The sequence below is a fragment of the Colias philodice genome, chromosome 25, assembly GCF_061535455.1.
Source record: "Colias philodice isolate Cphi_HAF_F1 chromosome 25, ilColPhil1 Martin Lab GWU primary, whole genome shotgun sequence".
NCBI lineage: Eukaryota > Metazoa > Arthropoda > Insecta > Lepidoptera > Pieridae > Colias > Colias philodice.
Genome location: NC_143110.1, coordinates 3,602,203 through 3,622,103, shown reverse-complemented (window position 1 = coordinate 3,622,103; position 19,901 = coordinate 3,602,203). Strand labels below are relative to the sequence as shown.

General features: G+C 31.5%; 1 protein-coding gene and 1 long non-coding RNA gene across 4 annotated transcripts in view; both read left to right on the top strand.

The window, feature by feature from the left end:
* Window positions 1–19,901, top strand: part of TfAP-2 (transcription factor AP-2) — a 57,511-nt gene that overhangs the window by 12,616 nt on the left and 24,994 nt on the right. Inside the window, exon 2 of one of the 3 annotated variants that reach the window (XM_089710794.1) lies at window positions 3,169–3,280. The exons of 1 other annotated variant lie outside the window; for it this stretch is intronic. In XM_089710794.1, the coding sequence (XP_089566920.1) occupies window positions 3,221–3,280 (60 nt within the window). In that variant the 5' untranslated portion in view covers window positions 3,169–3,220. Of the gene's footprint in view, window positions 1–3,168; window positions 3,281–5,390; window positions 6,429–19,901 lie in introns of those variants that run through there. One more of the 3 variants, XM_089710793.1, reaches the window with a different exon arrangement.
* Window positions 7,947–9,153, top strand: LOC149477279 (uncharacterized). The gene is made up of 2 exons (XR_016317627.1): window positions 7,947–8,966; window positions 9,057–9,153. It is a non-coding gene; the product is annotated as an uncharacterized LOC149477279 (long non-coding RNA).

Sequence of the window (19,901 nt, the reverse complement as noted above, 5' to 3'; positions counted from 1 at the left end):
CACCATCCATCCTCACAAACTTTCGCATTTATAATATGTATTAGTAGGATAGGATAGGATAGTAGAATAGGATAGTGTAGCTCAAAACGGTCGTGACCACGGCACGCTCCACGGTCGGTTCGTAACACGGTAACTAATTATTTCTTAACCTCGCCTTCCAATCAATTTACTCGAACTTTTATCGATATTTTTTATTTGGGTTGAGACTTCTTAACGTACCTAACTTATTCTGTACGGGAATAATTATTATTGATGTTATGAATCCAAATAGTTATGAAATCTTTTTGATTCCGTTAGTCTACATTAAATGATCATTATTGTGAAGTATTCTAGTACGATATATCTTTATTTTTATACAAATCAAGACCTACCTTTTGTAATACCTATAATATGGTTTGTTAGACATTTATTTTTTTGGAATTGTGACTGTTAAGTCTGGTAATCAGTTAGCAATAAACAAATAACTAAATACCGATCTTGGTAGTCATTTATTTACTTAAATTAGTCCACAGCATAGCATCATCAATATTCTGTTTAAATCTAGCGTTTTCCTTAATGAAATGGATAAGCTCGGAACAAAAGTTTTTAATTTTACAACATTGTTTTTTCTGTTGGCAACACCTTTATTTATATGACATAGAGTCTGTTTTGTTTTGATTATCTGTGCTTTTATTTTGTCTGTATTTAATAGGGACTCAGTGACGTACGACATTCAATCTTAGGCACAGGCATCCATCATACAGCCACGCCCTCTCGCGGCGTTTCGACAACAGCGTTTAACTTCGCTCCTTAGTGATTAAAATCTCCTAGTTAAAAGCTTTTCAAGCTATAACACACTACAATTATTCTTTTAATTTTACTATCATGTCTATGACAATGCTTTAAGTAGATGATCGGAGTATACTTGCTCTTTCCATTGACCCGAAATTTAACTTTACAAAGTCGTGGTTTTTGTACTACGTATTGTAAAACAATAATGCTTAAACTGGTGTAATTTTCGAAGATTATGTAAAACGAAAGAGGGCAATAAATTATTACATTCGAGTTTTCTTATTTCAATCAGCTGGCTTTTCTCGTGTAGCCTATATATAACGTATCGATATACCTATGTAAATTGAAATATTAGTCATTACTTCATTTTTAATCTCTCAACTTTAAATGAGTGTGTGTAAAACCCGCTTTATAATCTAAACCGCCACAGCCTGGTTATATTAAAAAATAAAAACAAATCACTGGCAATTTAATACGAGACCAATTTAAAAAAAAGAACAGGCGTTGTTGGAATGTTGAAATGAACGGAGCTACCAATTTATAATACGCATTCCCGGATTTTCTTCAAATTTCACCGCTATTACATTTACATTAGATCGCATTTACTTTTTTCAAATATTTTACATGTTACCTTTTGAGATTGTTAGAGAACACTTATTGACTTCCGTTTTTACATAAATTATAAGGAGCGTAGACAGAAGCTTAATCAAGATGAGGAATTTTGTTACTTTATTCTGGAATCCATAATTAAAATACTCTTTTGTGTTCATTCTATAACCTTTAATAGACGTTAATAAATCATACTAAATTAGAATAAATATGACGTCGCTTATAATATTATAGAAAAAAGGTAACATAGCTATTTGAATAGGGAGGTAGAGATCATGTAGATAACATATAGTAGTTAGTACCTAATTGTGGAAGAAAGCAATGTGACGTAAGAAATGTTAGAGTAAATAAATTATGAATACTTATTTGATATTTGAAATGATATCTAATCAAGAAAATACAGGGAAAGTCAATAAACATTTTCAGAATGAGAATTCATAGAGGTTGGTAAGTATCAAATTTCACAGTTTATTTAGGCGTTCTTTAAATAATAACATCGGAGGTAAATGTTAAAAATATGTAATGACATTTCAAAAGTGCTTCTAGAAGAAGTCTAATTGAAAAAAAATATTTAATTCTTATTCTTTATTCTAATTGAATAAATGTTTGAGTTTGAGTTAACATTTAACAGAATGCCCGAATAAACGGTGAAAAGTCATCAGCCAACTACCTACATATTAACTTTTCTTGTCACAGCTAAAATAAAATCTGAAGAAAAAGCCTTCCACTGTCACACAAAGTCGCGGGTAAAAGCTTGTGAACAATTTCACCTGCAAGCATAAATATATAACTAATTTATAACTTATAGGTAAGTATAAGGTATATAATTTTTAAACAAAGCTAGCTTGGCTAGTAATACGAGTGCTTTGTGTCCGAACAATGAATCATGGGTTGAATTTATATTATTTTCAATAGTAACGATGTTTTCTATTGGATTGTGTTAATTTATTAGGTATAGTCCAATTGCAAAACACGTCTTGCATAGACATGTTTTACAACTAGAAGATTATATTTTTTGTTTTTCTGCATAATACCTAAGCAGTAAGCACTAATACCTACACGGGCACTGCCAGAAGGAAGGTCCTTTGGAAGGCTGGGGACACAGGTCCAACACGCAGAGGCCCTTTTATTATTGTAGTAATTCGATTAAAAACATTACCTACTATAGATAAGCATTAATACTTATAACAGAAAATCACCATATTCAAACATTTTTTTTAACAAAAGTAATAGTGAATTTTTACAAGTAAATCATTTAAAGCAAACGCCAGCCACAAATAAAAGAGTAGCCGATGTTTTGGCAAGTGGCAACCTCGTCAAAGTTTTTTTATGGCGGTCGCGGTCGTAAACCGGACTGCCGCGGGCATGGCACGGGCCTAGAAATCTTCAATCTTGAAATAATTGTGCATAAAAATTAAGTGCCGTTGGAAAGTAATAATGGAGTCGCATTTTGTAGGATTAATGCGGTCGGGGTTTTGGGGTTATTAATATACCTACTTGGGTTGGAAAAATGAGTCTAGATAACTTAAAAAAAATTGTAATAGGTCTCTTATGTTATCAAATATTTTATTTTATGATTTCGATCACCGTTTATTTTAGCTTTATTAAATTAAGTAAATTGAAATCGATTTAATGTTAATCTTAACACCACAGAACATATAAAGAGAGCACTTTTATAGAGACCTCTTTTTTAAGTTCTGTGCACGGTCTACGACTACTACTAAAAAAATAGGTTTATTCTTTTATTGTAATATCACTAAGTAGGTGTTTTGTTTGGTTCTAGGTAAGCTGTGAGAAAGAAACCTCAACTTAATGTTAGTCTATAGGAAATATTTCCAAAATGACTTTCCGTTGTGTGCCTACATTCCAAACCGTGTCCAACGATAGCAACGCCACCTGGGTGAGTATTAAGAACTAATATAATTTTTTTAATGCAGCTACTCAACAATAGAGGTCGCTGTAATAAAAAAATTAACATTTGTAATTTTATGTATTATATTACATAACTTTATACTATGATTTTATTTCTATTGTGATTTAGTATTTTTGATAATTAATATAGATAATATTATAGCATGTATTTTTAAGAATAATTAAATATATTTGTATGCTTACAGCGCCATCTAGTTTGAATGATAAGAACTATAACACATCGTGGTATCCAAATAGTACTAATTTCTTTAGAATAGATGGCGTTGTTGTTCGTTTCAATGTAACGTTTTGCATTTTGTGAATTTTAATCTCTGTCTACGATTTTAAATATATAATTAAAAATAACATAAATACTATTTATTCAATAATAAACTATTTAATACCTATTTAATATTTCTCGAATATTGTACCAATATTGATTAGTTATGATACCCACGGGCCACGGCCCACCTTCACCTATCATTAATAAGTAATTAATTTGTAGAATTTTATCTTACCCTTAAAATTCACTAACCTAATTAGCTACATTATATTGTATCATTTGTTATTCCATAAACTTGGAATCCTATTGGAACTATTGTTCCCGCATTACAGTACAGACGAACGAACCTATTTAATAAACCATTTTTTCAACCTTACCAATTGCTTGCAACTTACAGCTTCCCATCACCTTCAAAGCAAACAACCTGCCATTTAAAAATCTTCTCATTATAACTGTGAAAGCACTCGTTTATCTGAGTGGGTGTCACTCGACTCACTATTGACAGAATGTTGACATGTCAATAATCTATGACCCCAAGCTTATTGAATCAATCTGCCCACGCTAACAAATAAGTGTATGCGTATTTTTATTTTTGTAGTGTTATTTCTTATGAGGAGGTAATGATAGGCTCTCCAGTGAACCTATAAAATATTTTAGCTTTGCCGATTAAACATAAGTAATTTTTTGTGCTAGGTCAAGTAGTATGAAGCCAGAGCAAATCTCTTGAAAAGGTTTTACCAAACTTCAAGTCAAGTCTCATGATTCTTATAATCGTGAGACTTGACTTAAAGTTTGGTAGGTATATTCGGGCATACACATGACACATCCTACTCATCATATATTAGAGATAGTGTACCTACTGTGTAATAGACAGTGTATTTTATTAGGTTTATAGGTCTACTTCTAAAAAGACATTCCAAAAAATATTTACTTAATAAGTAAAATTAATTTTACACACTTTAATCAATATATCTATTAATAAAATAAGATTTTTATCAACTACATTTTTAATTTTTATACTAGTTGTACCTAGTGTGCAAAAATGCGCACGGCGCGGCGAAAAATATAAAATCATTCAATTACGCAACCAACAAATTAAAAAGTTACAAAGAAAAATCGATTTGTATTAAAAAGTCGATTCGAAAACGTACATGCACACACACGCATATCACACACACATACGTATATACAATCAAACTGGATGTTATGAAAGGAACAATGTTATAGATTCGCGACGCGAGGTGGAAGCTTTTTGTGTAGTATATGCTGGATTTTACGATGCATCACTGAGCTTTCGTCTTGATAAATGGGAAGAAATCACTTGTGATGTGATATGTGAGTATCTACTGTTTTTGATTATGTATTTAGTTACAATCTTGTAGGTGCTACCTATATTATAAGTTTATTGAGAAATTTTTTAAGTTATTGTTTTTTATGAGTGGATATACCTACTGGATATACGAAAGCAGAGTGCACTACGCATTTACATTTAATCGAGAACATACATTAAATATTCTGAATATTAATAGTAATTACTAATTTATGCAAATATTCTTACTTAATTGTAAAATAATATTCTCCTACAGTATGGAATATAAAAATATATCGTTTACCACACATTATGCTCTTTAAAACTATGTTAAACCTGTTTCCTACATACCGCAATTAATAATATCGAAACATAATTACGTAGGTACCACATATGAGCTTTCACTCCTTCGTTAATTTTTGCATATACTACAAAATCCCCAACTTTATCATGTCCAGAGGCGACTGCGCACGCAGCGCCCACTCCATGTGATAGCCTCGAGCGACGCGCGCCCGCTCACGTGCCGAGCGACGCGGGAAATTCAAATATTTTTTCTTCGTTCTTTTTTTTTCAAACTTTTTTGTCTATGGTGCCAGATAAAAGGAGGTTTTCTATGTGTGAAGTGTACAAGTGACTTTTTATCTGTTTACATTTTGTGTAATCACGCAAATCTGCAACATCATTCAGGAATAGCGAATTACTGTGACAATAAGTACTTACTAGTTACAATTGAAATTGGCCGCATTAGAAACACAATTTGAATATCAATAACGGGGCAGGTAAACAATAACATCATTAGAGAGGGAGGAACAACGGGTTAGAGGGAGACGCAGCGATAAAGTAATCAGAAAATAGAATTCTCATACGAAACGTAATGATACAATAATCGTGTAAAAGTTCACGATAGTTACTCAACCCGGTATCGAGACGGCCAGCTCATACGAAGCCTATTCAGAACTGAATCAGATAGAATCAGAGGTCAAAATAGAATGGTTTTATAAAACGGTCATCTCGACAGATAATGATCTGATGATTTACGCTGTGTTAAACCGACAATAGAACTGATAACCCGATACAATGTGACCAATTAGATTCAAAGCAACGATGACTAAAATTAACGAAGCGAATCTGACCGACATGGTTCAGCAAGAAAGCATTGTCGATGATTATTACAATGATTTGAAAAAGAAAAATTACGAGGCGAAACTTGAGAAATTAAATAACAATGTGATAAATAGAGACTTGAAACGGCACGCAAATATATCTATTGAGGTTGTGGAAAAAACGCAGCCTAATATAAACATTTGTATAGAGAATGATACGCATAGAACTATTCGATTGGAATTACGGAACCCAGACAATGAGTGTGTGGTTAAAAAGTATAAAATGGACGATACAAATGGAGAAGAAATTGAGAAGAATCTTCTCTTAGAAAATAATGAATTGTCCAAATATATGAAAGATGATTTAGCTGTAGACAGTGCTAGCTGTAATGTCGTTGAAAATAACAATATGGAATACACGAATGGGAATGACGAGGAAAAAGTAAGTAATAGATGTGTAGAATCAAAGAAAATTTATCGTTTCTTTTATGTTTTATTTTGACTTAAATGTTTAACAGAATCACATTTTGAAATTTACATATTAAAAACACTTCGTAAAATATAAAATAATAAGCATAGACACTCACGTACTATTTCCTTATTAAATATGTACAATGATTAAGAACTACAAAGCTACAATGATTCTTGTAGCAAAATCTACTTCAATTTTATGATGATGATTTCGTTCAAATTCAAACATTTAAGTATTTATTCAATTAGACTTCTTCTAGAAGCACTTTTGAATCGTCATAGTTTTACCATTTACCACTGATTCGGAAAGCAGTACAGAGAAGAACCGCGAACAAACTCATAAATAATTTCTCTTACTAATTTCACCGCGTTATTTTAATGTCAAATACTTCGCTTACCTGAAAAAGTATTAAACAAGCCTTATCTATAATATTATCAATTTAAAAAGCCGTTGCAACGTGAATGTTAATTTTTGCGCTCCACGGCTTATTTCGTAATAAGAGATACAGTCGTCGATAGGAGATGGGTTACAAAGATATTACCTTTCGAATGTTTAGTTCAAGTATTAAAAGTTTTATAATCGTGTCACGCTCCTAAGCTTTGGTTTGGCTAAATTTGGTTATGCTTGTTTTCCTATTATCTGTGCTAAGTATATTTGCATGCCATAGTAACTGCGCACTTCAATAAAAGTCTTACAAGATCCACAATATAATGTAGGAACGCGTATGTGATTTACAGTTGAAAATATCTAATTCATTCGGCACCATGCGGTCTGTAACTGTCTATAGATACTAGTGATACATAGTCTTCTCTTCTTAGTCCTCAATCATTAGATTCTAGGTACTTAGATCATCTTTTCTTCTTCAATAAATAATTAGATTCTAGGTAGGTACTTAGACACTCTGAATACCTGGGTATTACCCACATCTGGATGTGTAGGTACTAAAAATGCCTCTTCAATAACTTTAGAAAAAAATGTGTTCGACTTGATACTTTAAATAGTAATTGACCGAATTTGGGAATTGTTATGTTAGTTATAAAATTTAAGTATTCAGAATTGAGTCCAATTTTAAATTGCCTGCCGATATATTTTTTATCTGTTAATATGAGAATAGATACTTACTTACAAGTAGTTTAGGAATAAGAATAAATTAACTTATGCTTGATGGGCGCGTCGTTGAGAAATTATTTTTTAAGGGCTGATTTTTCAATCCTTGGTTAAAACTTATCCTTCCAATAAAGTAATAGACGATAATATTAAAATGTCACCTATAAACTGTCAAATACAGGTACTTAATTAGAATACATTTTTGAAATGGTAGTTTAATACGTTATTCAACGAATAACTTTTAACCAAGGATTGAAAAATCAGCCCTAAGTTGTGTAATAACGAACAAGATATATTTATTTTTAATACCATAAATATTCTAGCCTATAATTACCTATTGAACAATCATTTGATGACTAATGTTCGTGACCTACAATATACATACCTACACCATTGAGATAATATTAATATGGAGTCGATACCGCCTACACCACTTATGTTCCACTCAACATACGTCATGTGGCGTAACTGCACTCAGTCGCTTGCTCGCTCATTGGCGCGAATGTCACGCTCATTTTTTATTTGTTTTAAAGTGAAACGCATCAAATATGCCTACGTGTGTGTTACGATATTGCACAAATAATACAAATAATACGGAAAAGTGCAAAGGAATAACTTTTCAATCAGTAAGTAATTAGATAATAATTTTTAAAACTTAGTTAGAACAAAATTTTTGGCGGGCGACATTTTGCGTCATTTGTCATAGATTAAAAATTTAAGATATGACATTGGGCATGAAATAAGTGTTGTTAGTAATATTTGCTGGCGTATATTTTTATAGTATAAAATAATAATTTTACAATGTAAAATTATTATAAATATGTCATATTTAGAAAAGCATAGACTGGTTGTTAATTGAAAAAAGGTGAAATCATGAAATATGAAAATCAATTACTTAATCACCAATTTTTTTTTTTTTGTTAATTGATTTTAATCAATTTTAATTGATATTGTATATAAGCTACTGACTTGAACGTATAATTGAATTATTATTTATTTATCTGCACTAATATTATAAAGAGGAAAAATTTTGTTTGTTTGTTTGATTGTAATAAATAGGCTCATAAACTATTGGACCGATTTTGATGAAATTTGGCACAGACAATCTTTAGACCCTGAGAAAAAACATAGGCTACTTTTTATTGCGAAATATGTACCACGGGCGAAGCCGGGGCGGACCGCTAGTTCAGAGATTAATATTTTTTCTATTCAAGGTTTCCATGTCTGGGTCGTGAAGAAAGGGAAAAATGGGTAAAATTTGTCCAAAACAACCGCAGTGAAGAAACCTGGTTACCATCCGATAGAACTAGCATCTGTTCATTGCATTTTCGCGATGAGGATAAATATACCACAAAAGCGGGAAGGCGTATTCTAAAGAAGTCTGCTGTTCCTTGTATTGATGTTAGTAATAATAATAAAATTTTACGGATTTGTTCAAATAAAATATTATTTTAGCCATCACTAACATTATTATTATTATATTTATTTTAGCCGAAGGTGTGCTACAATAGTACTGGAACAATACAAGCAATTTCTGAGCCGGGAACATGTTCTGAGGATGATGAACTAAATATAAATAAACACAATTTTTACACGGCTTTTATTTTTTTTCTAAAAAAGGCTCAATTTGTAAGGAATGAAACTTCCCATAGCCCATATTGAACCTCCTCATCCTATATTATATGCCAGATATTGTTAGCCCCGCGTAGTAAAGTCAGTTTTAAATATCTAAAATAAATATTAAGTAAGTACAAAGAAAATTTCAAGTCAACGTGCATGTAAGGAGTGGCACCCAATAAAATAGACAGAAAGAAACAAAGTGTCGCCTCTATAGCGGTGAGTCAGTGACATCGCATAATCTATGACTGTCTAGCCGTCATTCGCGCGCCCCGCGCCGCCATCTTGGCGCACAGATTTTGTTCGTGGTGTCTGCTCCATTATTAATATTATCTCAATGACCTACACGCATATTTTGCAATATTTTCCCGCGTGACATAAACAATGCCGCGAGCTGTCAAACTGTCAAACTCGTTTGACAGACTGACAATATATAGGCTGATGAAATTTTCATGCAGTCTGTGTACAGAGACCACCTCTATGAATATTTGTTTAATCTATTCTTTTATAACGTAACCGTATGTGTTATAACTGGTGTATGTACTATGTGTCAGTCCGGTGGCTTAGATAGTAGTATAATACTAATTGACTGGAAATAATGTAAAGAAATACTTGAAACAATGATTGATGATGATTTTGATAGGCCGAACCCGGTAGTAGACGACACATGTTACGTTTTATCGAGAAAGAAGAGTCCAATAAGGATAGTAGCAGAATACATGAATATAGTAAAGTGTAGTCGCCGGAGAAACACTTTATTATACAAATACCTACAAGTGAAGAAAAATGTCAAAAACATTTCTAAACTTCCAACGTCTGGTCCCTACCATTTTAAAGCCTATTCCTCATTCGTCCAAACAAAAAAACTGTCTCATTCATTCCAAAATTACCCAATAATTATCCATCCTTAAATACATACATTAAACATAGTGATTCCATACAAAAAGTTAATGCACAACTTTCTCAAGCAAACAAGCCTTTCGGATCAGAATTCAGGAATTTCACTAATTTGCGTGCAGTTTAATAAGGGTCGTTACGACTGATTTCTTTAAAATTTACATTTTCATTCATTCGTGAGTAAGGCCACAGAGTAGACTAGCAATCCAGAGAAAATTTAATAAAAAATAAAAAGATGTAAAAAATAGATATAGATAATTTCTTAGCAAAAGCTTTACGACGCGACGCGCGTGACGGTTCGAATTAATATTCTCTAAACAAGCGTTCATGTTTCCAATAGATAATTGGATAGATTAAACTATAAGTTTGAAGCTCGGATAACAAGAGCAAACCTATATTTTACTTATATCACTTCTCATTCGCGTCTATATCAGCTATAAAAAAGTAAAAAATGTATTAAGTCTGTACACGAGGCCAACAAGCCAAACCCTAAAAAGTCATCGAGTATTGTAACCTAAAATAATGTCTTATTCTTGTAACTGATTTTGTTGAATCCAAAAACAAATTTTCAAGCTACCTTAAAAATAATTCACTCTTTTTTCCATCAAAGAATGCCCTTATAAAGCTTATTAATAGTTTTTTTTAAGTTCTACACGTTTAGTCTGAAATTTTATTTAATCTGTGGTGGATATTTCTCCTCTTTTGGCGCAAAGGTCATGCATCTGGGTCACTTAAAATCCGTTTTTAAGTTTAAAGCAAATTTGTAACGTTCATATAACCAAATTGCTTCCAAAACGAACCCGTTATCTTCGATATTTATTATTATTTTTAGTTTTTAAATGTTAGTTGCTTTTTTTTCGAATGACTTGATGCAATTTTTTTATGAGAAAGCAATATAGAGATATTCCTGTTTATCTGCATGACGCATATGCTTTCGTAGCTTTAAAAGAGCTTTAGACCTTTCTAAGTTTCTATATAATATGTACAATGTTTATTTTAAAACTTACATTGCCAACAAAATGTATGGTAACAAAATTTGTAGTATTAATGATTTGAAAATCTTTCAGCAAATAATCCACGCACAGAGAATTTTGTGTTTATTTTGCTCATCCATCTACAGAGCTGACATGACAATAGAAGTAGTCTATATCCATAATGAACTTCAGTCAATATTTATGTATGTATATCTATTTCATGTGCATATTTTTTTAAATAATATTTCTGGCATATTAAGTGCTATTGAAGTGACAAGTGAACCAATCGTATGACCTGTTATGTCAGTGTATGAAATATTATTTTAGAGATCGAAAAAGATCGAATACTTTAGTTGTAGAGTCGGTGAATTGAGGAAAATTTATATTTATACCTGGCGCGGCGAATGATGATCCCTATGACAGTTCGTCTTAGTGATTGCTCGTATGATGGGGACCGTGTCGATACTATACGTGGTTTGCATTCAGCCACGTCGGTAAACATGTTTTTACAAATATTATAAAATGAATGTTCAACGTCTTTTATGTTGTTGTTGTATTTATTAATTTAAGTTTTGTAGCATAGATTAAGTAGGTAAGTAAAACGAAAGTTTTCCAAAACATAAAAATGCGCCTTATCATTTTCACGTAATTTTTAACCCGTTTAACACAGTGTATATTATTTTATCGTGAAAATGGAAGCCCCCATTTAATTTGTCTAAAAAACTTATATTATCATAGGTAAGTAAATAACGGCAACGGTAATTAATTAATTAATTATGCTGCGATCTTCTGTTTCATTCAATAGTGAATGAACTAAAGCTTAAGCATGGAAAAAATGTGAACTCGTTTCCATTATCGAAATTTGTTTATCGATACTTTCCGCACTAGTCGATAAATGCCAACGATGTAAATTTTGTAGGACGTAGACGCAAAGTCAAATTGATATAATTTCTCGTAAATGTTAAGAATTGTTATAATTCCAACAGAATATCATTGTTATGGCATAAAGCTACGTAAAAATTAATAAATGCCATTTTTAGACGCCTCCAATACGTTTCCAATTTAATGGTGACGCCGTTACAAGTTTGTCTCTTGAGAGTAACTGTCAGTGTCATAGGGATCATCATTCGCCGCGCGGCGCGCCGGGTATAACGAATATGTTTACTTAGGTCTGATTGTGGGGTACCCGGATAAAAACTAGTAGTAAATGTGCTAATACGGATAATAATCTATATGTATCAAATTTCACCCAGTCAATAAAACCCTTTTTTATTTGAAAGAGCTCATACATCATATACTTTTGTATACTTTAATAAATAACAATATTTATTGACTGTTAATAAACCACAAAACTTTTAATACCACATATATTTTAATGCCTCACAATAAGCCTTTAAAACGAAAGCATAAATAATTTGAACGGTCTCGAAACAAAAAGACATTGATTGTGCCGGCGTCAGCGCGTTTTAAACTTGCTTGACCGAATTCTTTACACACCTGTGTGCCAAATATTCGTTCACCCTTTGCCGCCATGTTGATTAAACAATATTTTGGCGGGAAAGTTTGACAGTTCATGACAGATTATCGTATTGTGTTTTTTTTTTCGGTTCCGTGAATTTATGACGAGTGACAATTAACAAAAGGTTAAATGATTATTAATGTTGAGTTTATACATGTATTTAATATTTATGTCCACTATATTCGATTTTAATGAATTGTCTTCTTCCGATAAATTTTTTTATTGTAAACTAGCGGTCCGCCCCGGCTTCGCCCGTGGTACCTGTTTACGTTTTCTCTACATAAGAACCATCCTCGTACTTCAAGGAATATAATAAAAAAAGAATTATCGATATCGGTTCAGCCGTTCTCGAGTTATGCGCTTACCAACACATTTTGCAATTCATTTTTATACAGGGTGTCCCACTATTGGTATACTAAGCGCGAAGGAACTTGTAGTTTTGCATACACTGATCACGTAAAAAATACTTTAAAAAAAAATTACGTCCAAAATTTTTTGCTAAATTTTTCCTGAAAATCCATGTTTTCTTCTCTATCTTCGCGCAGCCGGCATATACCGCTTCTCTAATATGAGCATTTTATCTATGAAAACATAATCTTAAACGATAGCTCACGTGCTGGTGGCAAAGTTGGGCGGCTCGCTTGTTATGGGTGTACACATAGCGTTTTAAGAATTCATCTATTTGAAAAAAAAATGCGTCTGGAATTTTTTAATTATTTTTTACGTACTCAGCGTATGCAAAACTATAACCTCCTTTGAGCTTAGTATACCAACAGTGGGACACCCTGTATATAAGAAAGAAGAAGATAATATTTTATTTACTTACTTTCTGACGTTACGTACCTAGTGTTGAACAGGTGCATATTTTGAAATGTAGATTAAATAATTTAAAAAGGTGTCGCCAAATTAAAAATGATCTTTAAAATAATCTATAGAAATGATAAGCAAAGCTATTAAAGGTCAGATGACGCCTACACACGCCCGCCTCTACTCTGTAGAAGCTTTCATAACAGTTCATGATATTACTACTTGTTTTCGAAGTATTGTCGATCGAATTTTTTCGAACATAATTTTTCATGTGAAGAATTAGATATATCTTTAGGTACATATATTATGAAATTGCTGTTTAAGTGACCGTATATTGATATTATTTTAACAACAAAAATGGGCTTATTAAACACGTTGATTAACGTATTAAGTAATTTCAAACTGTTATTAAAATCACTTCTATTAACCACAATAGGTGGCTATACCACAAAAAAAAATTGGTTGTTTGTAAAGTAGGTTTACGATCGAGATGTTTACGTGATAACGTCTTATTGGTGGCAGCGCTCGAGATGAGACGGGAGATCGGTCCGTCTCTCTCTCGTTATACCTGCGATCGCGCTCGTGAGGTTTTGGTGTGACACAAGTTTCTGAACATGTCACCCGACTAAAACGATTTTAAAAACGTTATCACGTTAAAAAAATGTGTGCGTGTACCTACTAGTGTACACACGTAAGAAGTGAAACTTCTTTATGACCTTATTTTTCAAAAAATAATTTACTAAGTATATGCAACTTCACAGAAATACGTCGAATCACGCGTGGTAGGGATAAGAAAAAGATGGCGCGTAACGGAAAAATGTCACGCGTGACGAAAAAATGAAGAAAAGTTTCACTTCAAAAAGAGCTGCAATTGCTAAATAAGATAAAGTTACATATTAGATATAATATTTTATCATTTAACATATTCTGAAATCATACGAATCATACAAAACTCGCATAGTTTTCTATCGAGAACAAATGATAATGTCTACAGTTAAACTACCACAAGACAATAATACTGTTTGTGTGTTCTATTGTATTTTTTACGGGCGAGCGGCTTGATAGATCGCAGTATATCATTCGATAACTACATATAAAAAATATACGATATCCATCTATCAAATTACTTATTACGAATACAGATTATATTATTGTACGGGTGTGTGTGTCTTGTTTTTTATTTTTTTTAGACAGGTTAATTTGTAAGACAATAAATGCAATTAACACGGTTTAAATAACAATAACAATAAAGTCCTGATAATGAAATGGTTTAAACTAACTTATAAGTTTAATGTTAGCTCCTTATTAAAAAACAATAAAAAAAATGTTGACAATGACAAAGCAAAACAATATCACACAGAATTCACAGAATAATGAAGGAATGATCTTAGCAGAATATACTTTATTGAGTAAGAATAAGAAAGCATAAGGCAAATAAATCCCTAATTAGAATAAAAGCTCCTTGCGTCAAAATATTAATTCACTTCAGAATCCATACCTATATATTATGTTACTCCGCTAATTACTCGTGTTTAAAACAACCAATCAATGGTAGGACATTTACGAATTATAATCACATAATTCATAACTGGATTACAAATTATTTCATTCAAACATAAATAATACAATTATAATTGCATAAGTTACAAGAATTATCAATTTAGGACTGTTGTTTACTGTTAGAGAAGATATTTTATTGCTATCAGACAGCCTATGTTGCATGCGGAACATGATCACAATATTAAAAAATAATTTGGAAAATCCAAAAGTGCACGCCTCATAATTTTTTTTTAATAAATATTTATTAATTATTATTTTTGTTTATTTAATAACAATTAAACCACATCGAATCAGACCCTGAAAAATGAAAGGGTTCTATTCCTGAGCATACTCAAGCGTAAGAGAAAAAAATAATTTGGAAAATCCAAAAGTGCACGCCTCATAATTTTTTTTTAATAAATATTTATAATTATTATTTTTGTTTATTTAATAACAATTAAACCACATCGAATCAGACCCTGAAAAATGAAAGGGTTCTATTCCTGAGCATACTCAAGCGTAAGAGAAAAAAAAAGACTCGATTAGTAAAGTATTTCGGTCGCTATCGTGTTAACAAGAAAAAAGATCCGCACATACAAGACACACGGACGTCCAAGACAGAACTTTTTAAAACTGTTTTTTAACTAGTTTAAATAACAAAAATGACATCAAAAATATCATGAACGTTAAAAATAGTGTTTTTTCTTAATATGTGTGTGTATGTATTATCTTACAAGTGCAATGTATGATACATAAAGACATTTTAAGTTTGAAAAATCAGATGTTTTGCGCGAAGTGACAGTAGTACCCACCTCAACGCTTCGCTTATGAGGCGTGCAAAAGACTCGATTAGTAAAGTATTTCGGTCGCTATCGTGTTAACAAGAAAAAGGATCCGCACATACAGACACACGGACGTCCAAGACAGAACTTTTTTAAACTGTTTTTTAACTAGTTTAAATAACAAAAATGACATCAAAAATATCATGAACGTTAAAAATAGTGTTTTTTCTTAATATGTGTGTGTATGTATTATCTTACAAGTGCAATGTATGATACATAAAGACATTTTAAGTTTGAAAAATCAGATGTTTTGCGCGAAGTGACAGTAGTACCCACCTCAACGCTTCGCTTATGAGGCGTGCAAAAGTATGCAGTTTTATGTTTTTTTCATATGCCAAGAAATAATATTAAATTAAATAGGTTGCAGGATTCTAAAGTCTATTTCTATATGTATTTCAATCCCACACGCACAAGAGTGCGTGTATTATTTTCATAAACTGTATAAGAATACAGTTTATGAAAATAAAAATTATTTGGACCCATATCATAAAAGTTAATGTACCACTACCTAGTCAAAAGAATAGCATTTAGCATATTATTTTTGTCAATGAATAAATTCATTATAATCTCAATATTTGAGCCATTGCAATCGAAAGTCTATGGTTAGCAGTAACAACAAAATCGATTTTTTATGTGTTTTATGGGCAAAAGATATTCTTAATATATCTTAGCTTTCGCTGTGTATCACAGCCCACAGGCATACTGTCAACTGTGACGACACTAGATATAAAACGACTTAACAATTAATCACCATGTTTCACGATTTGTGACCGTTAATTTTATCTGCCTTGTTTCATAATACTTTATGACAGAACGTTAATATATTTTATTACGTAATGAATTATTTGAAAGTATTTGTCTAACAATCTTCTCCTACAATAATATTTGTACAGATAGGTACCTACTCATTTGTTAATTAACTAAATTTATTTTAAAATCCATTAAATTTCATCCCTCGTCAATTTCATCGTCGGTTTACAAACAAACAAAAATATTTTATTGTGAATCAAAACTTTTTAACAGAAGTAAAGATTATTTCAGTATATGAGGCATCATCATCACTACATAGTATAAAACAAAGTCGCTTTTTCTGTCCCTATGTCCCTATGTATGCTTAAATCTTTAAAACTACGCAACGGATTTTGATGCAGTTTTTTTTAATAGATAGAGTGATTCAAGAGGAAGGTTTAAGTATATATTATGTTTTAGACAAAGCGGGGGAAGCCGCGGGCGGAAAGCTAGTAAACGATAAAATATTTCCTATGTTTTATAATATAGTCAAAGGTGATTGGATTGGAAGTTTCAACAGGAGAGAAATGGCAAAAATGTCGGTGATTGTTCTTTTCAAAATCGGATATGCATGTTAATAATATTCATTGAAAAAGCGTTATAATTAATAAATAATTTGTAATGTATTGAGTTATTGATTATATTTATAAAGCTTTTTAAACCAAATGGTGACTCATAATGCTCTATTTCTCGTTAATTTCTAAAACAATTTTTTTTATATCTGAAGTTTAATTATGTTTTGAGTATCCATTTAGATTTAGTTCTTATATTTTCGGACTTAAGGAAAAAGTAAAGTTATTAATATGAACCAGAAAGTATCAACCCACAATATTTAGTTAAATTTGCATCTACGCTTTAATTTATCTCCAAAAATTACGATATATCTTCATAATTCATCCGGTAATGAAATAGTTCACTTATTGAGTACCTAATGACAAGAGCATTTTGGGAGCAACTTTCTCAACGAGTATGTGATACATATATAACAATTATGCAAAACTATCCACAGAATACCAACCTCTAAGCATATGTAAAAGATACTATTTTTGCATACACTATTTTCACATTCAGTAGTTGATAATGTTACGACATGTGACCATAAAATATGATTGGTTTTTGATGTTTTGAGCGCGACATTCTGAGTAAGTAATCATTTTGTTTTTACACTTGATAACTTTATATAAGCGATATTTTAATTTCCTCGTAATTTGTATTACACACCTACAGTATGTTTTATAATTTGATTATTTGAGATTTAAAAATACATAAGTAATATTTTATAATATCTAGAGGGTGTCCCACTGTTGGTATACTAAGCTCAAAGTAGGTTATAGTTTTGCACACGCTGAGTTCGTAAAAAATACTTATAAAATTCCAGACGCATTTTTTTGTTTAAGTATTTTTTTCGTGATAAGTGTATGCAAAACTACAAGTTCTTTCGCGCTTAGTATACCAATTATAGTAGGGCACCATGGGGGCACCTAATCGCTTTTCATAAGTTATATATTCCGATCTGCAATTCCATATAATAAATAATTTAAAAATCTACTACAATAATAGACTAATATCAAATAACCGTTCTTAATTATGTTTATTATGTAAAAGGTATCTTTCAATTGGAAAATTTCCTGTTTGCATAGATTTTTGTAACAAAACCCACCGCACCACTTCTCTCAAATGTATCTTTAGTTACTTAAGTCAACACTTCAACTAAAACCAATATAAGCTTATCATAAAGCTCTCAGAGTAACAATGAAAATTTCAACCATAAAATCTTTTAATAAAATATAAACATAAATCACGTTTGGTTTCTTTCCTCACATCAGCTCACTTGTTCTTACATACCATATTTGCACAACACACTGTTAACAGAATTGGTCATAAATACAAAATTGTTTGGCACAATTATGCTCTGTATGTGCAAGTAATAGAGGTGCTTATTGTGTGTATGTTTTTTGGAAATTTGAAATCAGCTGACCACAATGGGCGTATGGAATCAATCTTCTCGATACTAAGAAGTAACGGTCAGTTGGACAACGCTCGCGTCGTGGCGTTCCTTTTGAATTTTCATAATTAACTTGGATTTTTTTGCCCGACTTACATTTTATGGATACGTGAAATGATTTTGAATTGTACTCGAATGTGTAAGTTTTGTTGTCATCTCTTTAGAGAAATATTACATGATTTAAAAAGGATCCGGTTGAGATTCTTGCTATTTTCTTGTAGACTTAAAGCTCTCTGTAGAGCTTTCTAGTAGAGCATTTTCTAAACAAAGTTTCTAATTGTAATATGGTTAATGTTTACATGTATACATAATATTTATATAAATGTAGTACTAAACTACCTAGTATATACGACATATCTAACTAACTTGTAAATACTATCTACATTTATATTACAGTACATTTAGATTACAGTAGTACATTTAGATTTTGAAACATATACAATGTACATATATGCAGCCTACATCTTAGTACCGGACGTTACTGTAAGCTTTTCTTAAAAATATCTTTATTCTCTATTCTACGCAATAAAACTGTTCAAAAAACTATCATAATAGTCTACATTCAATCCTATATACCATCTCAATACTTTTATTAACATACCTATCAGCATTACTAGTTAACAATTCCATTCAATACAAAATCGCTTTAAAACGAGACTCACTAATTACTCCGACTTTAAATCTTCAATCATTCTTACTCACGATGAATCGAGGAAAGATAATTGATTAATCAATGTAGAAATAAAAGTATGAATATATAAAACGAAGTAACTATCTATGTAACTATGGTAGCGGGTATCAAAGGTCGTCACCTTATAATAATTGAAAGCTCTGGCCGACAAAAAATATATTTTTATTATACGATCTGGTTTGAATGAAGGTGCAATTAAACTTGAAATGATGTAACTTAAGACGATACACAAAAAAAAATCCACTGCTTGGCGGGCGGAGTCTAATAGCTCGCTATCGCGAACGCGGGTGTGCGCGAAGTCATTCTTGCAAACTCGCCGCGCTGCCGCTGGCCGACTCGGGACAAACATGTATGGAGTCGTCATACAGTTATAATATTGTCATACATTTATTTAATTGTTTATTTATTGGTTTTATTTTCTTGCTTATAAACAAATAATCTTCTTTTTAACAACTACTTAGACATTAATAATAATTATTATCATTTCGTAATGTTTACTTTATTACAAAATAATACAGGTTATAAATAATCTTTAAAATAACAAAAATATTGTTACTCTGAAAAAATGAAATGGTACTCAATAACGCGGACTACTGAATTGATTTAGATAGAATTTGATGCTGACGTAGATATTACATCATGCCCAGAAATGAAAG